The sequence below is a fragment of the Macrotis lagotis genome, chromosome 7 (assembly GCF_037893015.1).
Source record: "Macrotis lagotis isolate mMagLag1 chromosome 7, bilby.v1.9.chrom.fasta, whole genome shotgun sequence".
NCBI classification, from domain to species: Eukaryota; Metazoa; Chordata; class Mammalia; order Peramelemorphia; family Peramelidae; genus Macrotis; species Macrotis lagotis.
In genome coordinates this window covers 205,859,619-205,864,248 of record NC_133664.1, presented here as the reverse complement: position 1 = coordinate 205,864,248, position 4,630 = coordinate 205,859,619, and the positions used below count along the sequence as shown (strand labels likewise).

Here is a 4,630-nt window from a genome sequence, read left to right as displayed (position 1 = left end):
CTGCTACCCTGAAAAACTCACCTCATCAGCAAATAGGGATAGTTTTTTGGTTTGTTTTTTTTTAGGTTTTTGCAAGGCAAACGGGGTTAAGTGGCTTGCCCAAGGCCACACAGCTAGGTAATTATTAAGTGTCTGAGACCAGATTTGAACCCAGGTACTCCTGACTCCAGGGCTGGTGCTTTATCCACTACACCACCTAGCTGCCCCAAATAGGGATAGTTCTGTCACTTCTTTGACATCTCTCTTTTGCAGAATTCTTAAGCTTTTTCTGTGTCTTGGACCCCTTTGGCAAACTTTTTCTCAGAAAATTTTTTTAAATGCATATAATAAAATACATAGGATTACAAAAGTAACTAGTTATTCTAAATATATGTAACAATTTTTTTTTAAGTTCACAGGCTCCAAATTATAGCTCTTGCCCTATGCCTGAACTTCGTAGGGTTTTCAGTGCAGAATTTTGTACTTTGTCAAAGGCTTTTTCTGCAACTGTTGTTTGGTTTTTACATGTATTACATGGTGGCCTCTAGCCTTACTGTTTGAAGAACAGATTTGATATATTTTAACACTTCACCCAGGGTTTTCCAGTACCCTAAGGCAGTTGTGAAATTTTCCTTCTCCGGTTTTTGTCTTTTTTTTTTTGCAAGGCAAATGGAGTTAAGTGGCTTGCCCAAGGCCACACAGCTAGGTAATTATTAAGTGTCTGAGACCTGATTTGAACCCAGGTACTCCTGACTCCAAGGCCAGTGCTTTATCCACTAAGCCACTACCCCACCCCTTCTGTTTTGTCTTAAGCCATTGATTGTAGTCCTTTTTAAGGGTCAGTGGCTTTTTCTTCTGTTCTATTTAACCACCTAATATCTGATTGATGATGATGCTAATGATGATTATGATGTTGATCAGATATGAATCAGGATAACTGGAAATGTCCCTTGATGTGAGGCAATCAAGGTTAAGTACTTGCCCAAAGTCACACAGTATCAAGTGTCTGAGTTTGGATTCAAACTTCTATCCTCCTGTCCAAGTTTAGTGTTCTATCATCTGATTAGATTTTATAAAAAAAAAAAAACATTTTCTTCAAAGATATAACAGGAACAGATAAAAAATATTTCTTCCAATTCATGGGCATAATTTACCCTCACACATAAATTCAGACTTATCTAAATTCCTTTTCCTTTTATTTCTTTGGGATATAGATCTAGTAATGGTATTATTGATTAAAGGGTATGACATTTTATAAACCTTTGGGCATTATTCCAGCTTATTCTCCAGACTGTTTGGACCTATTCACTACTTCATCAATAATTCATTAATATACCTAGTTTCCCTTATCTCTTCCAGCATTTATCATTTTTGATAGATGTGAGTTGGTATCTCAGAATTATTTTAATTTACCTTTCTCTAAATAGAAATTTAGAGCACTTTTTTTTTTAGATTTTTCAAGGCAATGGGGTTAAGTGGCTTGCCCAAGGCCACATGGCTAGGTAATTATTAAGTGTCTGAGGATGGATTTGAACCCAGGTACTCCTGACTCCAAGGCCGGTGCTCTATTCACTGCGCCACCTAGCTGCCCTAGAGCACTTTTTCATATGACTATGAAATAGCTTTGATTTCTTTTTTTCTGAAAACTGTTCATATCTTTTGACCATTTATCAGTTGGGGAATGACTTTTTTTTTATGAAGTCTCAGTTTTCTATATGTTTGAGAACCAAGACATTTGTCAGAAAAAATACCATAAATTTTTTGGATATTTCTTTGGATATTACTTGTTCATGCTACCTTTTAGCAAAATACAGTTTCCCTGATTATCTCTTTTAACTGGTTCTATTTTTGTTTTTGCTTTGTCTGATATCATGATTGCTACTCCTACCTCTCTTTCCCCCCCACCCTTTATTTTACTTCAGCTGAAGCATAATAGATTCTGCTCTAGCCCCTCATTTCAATTCTGTGTGTATCTTTCAGTTTCAAGTGTGCCTCTTGTACACAACATATTGCTGGATTTTGGTTTCTAATCTATTCTACTATCTGCTTCCATTTTATGGGTGAGCTCATCCTATTCACATTCACAGTTATGATTACTGTATATTTCCTTTCATCCTATTTTCTTCTGCTTATCCTTCTCTCTCTTTTTATCCTGTCCCTCCTCAAAGCCTATTTTGCTTCTGACCATTATCTTTCTTAATTTACCCTTTTTTTTTGTTTTTTTGCAAGGCAAATGGGGTTAAGTGGCTTGCCCAAGGCCACACAGCTAGGTAATTATTAAGTCTCTGAGACTGGATTTGAACCCAGGTACTCCTGACTCCAGGGTCAGTGCTTTATCCACTGTGCCACCTAGCTGCCCCTACCCTTCTTTTAATACATACTTCACCTTGGAATTTCTTATCCCATTTTTATATCTCCCAACTGTTTCAGATATATTTCTATACCAACTGAATAAGTGTGTGTGTGTGTGTGTGTGTGTGTGTGTGTGTGTGTGTATTCTTCCCTCTTTGAATTAATTTCAATGAGAGTGAGATTCAAGCTTTGAGCCCCCCCCCCACATTCCCCTCTACTATAAAAGGTCTTGCACACCTCTTTTATGTGAGAATAGTTTCCCATTTTACCTTTCCCTTCCCTCTTTTCTCAGGACATCTTTCTTTCTTGTTTTTTAAAAAAACAGATCAACTCACACTTATGCCCTCTGTTTATATAGATTCCTTCTAACTGCTCTAATAATATTAAGGTTCTAAGAAGTAACATGTATCATCTTCCCATATAGGCATGTAAATGGTTTAACTTTATCCAGTGCCTTATGATTATGCTTTCATGTTGACCATTGTATGCCAATCTTGAGTCTTCTGTTGGAATGTCAAAATTTCTACTTAGCTCTGTTCTTTTCATTGAGTATTTTCATTAAGTATTCACTTTTTCCCGTGAAGAATTATACTGTTTTTATTTTATTTTAGGTTTTTGCAAGGCAATGGGGTTTAGTGGCTTGCCCAAGGCCCCACGGCTAGGTAATTATTAAGTGTCTGAGGCTGGATTTGAACTCAGGTACTCCTGACTCCAGGGCAGGTGCTCTATCCACTGCACCACCTAGCAGCCCCAAAGAATTACACTTGGTTTTGAGGGGTAGATTATTCTTAGTTGTAATTCTAGTTCTCTGCCTTATAGAATATATTCCAAGTCCTACATTCTTTTAATAGGTAAGCTGCTAAATCTTATGTGATCCTAACTGTGGCTCCATGATATATGAATTGTTTCTTTTTTTCATTATTTTAGAATTATATATTTAGAGAAGATAAAAGCCATCTAGTTACAAATATTTCCATTAAATCACATATAACATTTTTATTTCACATTGTAAATGAAATTTAAAAAGGCTCATATACTGGCAAAATAAATGCCCCTGAACCCCATGTACTTTTTAAGAAACTCTTTAAAAAAGAGATAATTTACAAAATGATAACTCTGAAAGGTTAAATTTACTTTATAAAATTATTTTCCTTAACTTTAGTACATGCCAGTATTAAGACTCCTTACCCATGAATTGACATTAGTAATGTCCATGTGGTAACATCATTTTGTTTTTGTCCTTTACTTAATAAAGGTGAGGCATGAAAAAAGGAATCCTTCAAACAAAGCACATTTCCTAAGTAAGATTTAATATCAATCAGGATCAAATATTAGTCTCTTACAGATGGTGGGAACAATTAAGGAGAATGTACAATATGTACCACTACAGAGGATTCCTATAAGAAACAATTTAATTTTCTTCTTCCCATTATAAGTTCTTTTTTGTTTCTGATTTTTCCTCCATTAGATCTTTAAATCCCAGCTTTTCCAGTGATTCTTGTGCCATAAGTTGCCTCTGCATTCTGCATTCTAAATGTTCTTTTGATTCATTTCTGCACAAAGTATTTTCAAAATTATTATCACAAAGACATTTCATGAATTTTTCTTTAAAAGCTTTACATTCACCGAAATGGTCCAACGGGAAGCTGCCCTTGTCCAGGGGCCGGGGCTGGAAACTCTTGGTCCTGAAGTTCATGGCAGTAGACATGGAGCAGGCCATCTGGGCTGGAATTGTTTCTAACTGTTGAAGTATTTTTTCTTTGATGTCAGAGCTCTGGAATTTTGACTATAGTATTCCTAGGAGTTTTCCTTTTGGGATCTCTCTCTGGAGAAGATTGATGAATTCTTTTTTTGTTTGTTTGTTTGTTTGTTTTTAGGGTTTTTTGCAAGGCAAATGGGGTTAAGTGGCTTGCCCAAGGCCACACAGCTAGTAATTATTAAGTGTCTGATTATTAAGTGTCTGAGACTGGATTTGAACCCAGGTATTCCTGACTCCAGGGCCGGTGCTTTATCCAATACACCACCTCGCTGCCCCTGATGAATTCTTTCAATTTCAATTTTCTAGATCTAAGATATTAGCACAGTTTTCCTTGATAAATTCTTGAAAGATGATATCTAGGATTTTTTTTAATATGACTTTTAGTTTATCCTGTAATTCTTTTTTTTTTTTAGGTTTTTGCAAGGCAAATGGGGTTAAGTGGCTTGCCCAAGGCCACACAGTATCCTGTAATTCTTAAAGTATCTCTCCTCCATCTATTTTCCAGATCAGTTATTTATCTGATGAGATACTTATTTTCTT

At 35.9% G+C, this 4,630-nt stretch overlaps 1 protein-coding gene across 1 annotated transcript; it reads right to left on the bottom strand.

Moving 5' to 3' along the window:
• Positions 1-3,612: 3,612 nt before the first annotated feature.
• Positions 3,613-4,039, bottom strand: LOC141493969 (cytochrome c oxidase assembly protein COX19-like). The gene has a single exon (XM_074195188.1). The coding sequence runs from the start codon at positions 4,037-4,039 to the stop codon at positions 3,761-3,763; it is 279 nt and encodes a 92-aa protein (XP_074051289.1). The 3' UTR covers positions 3,613-3,760.
• Positions 4,040-4,630: the final 591 nt, after the last annotated feature.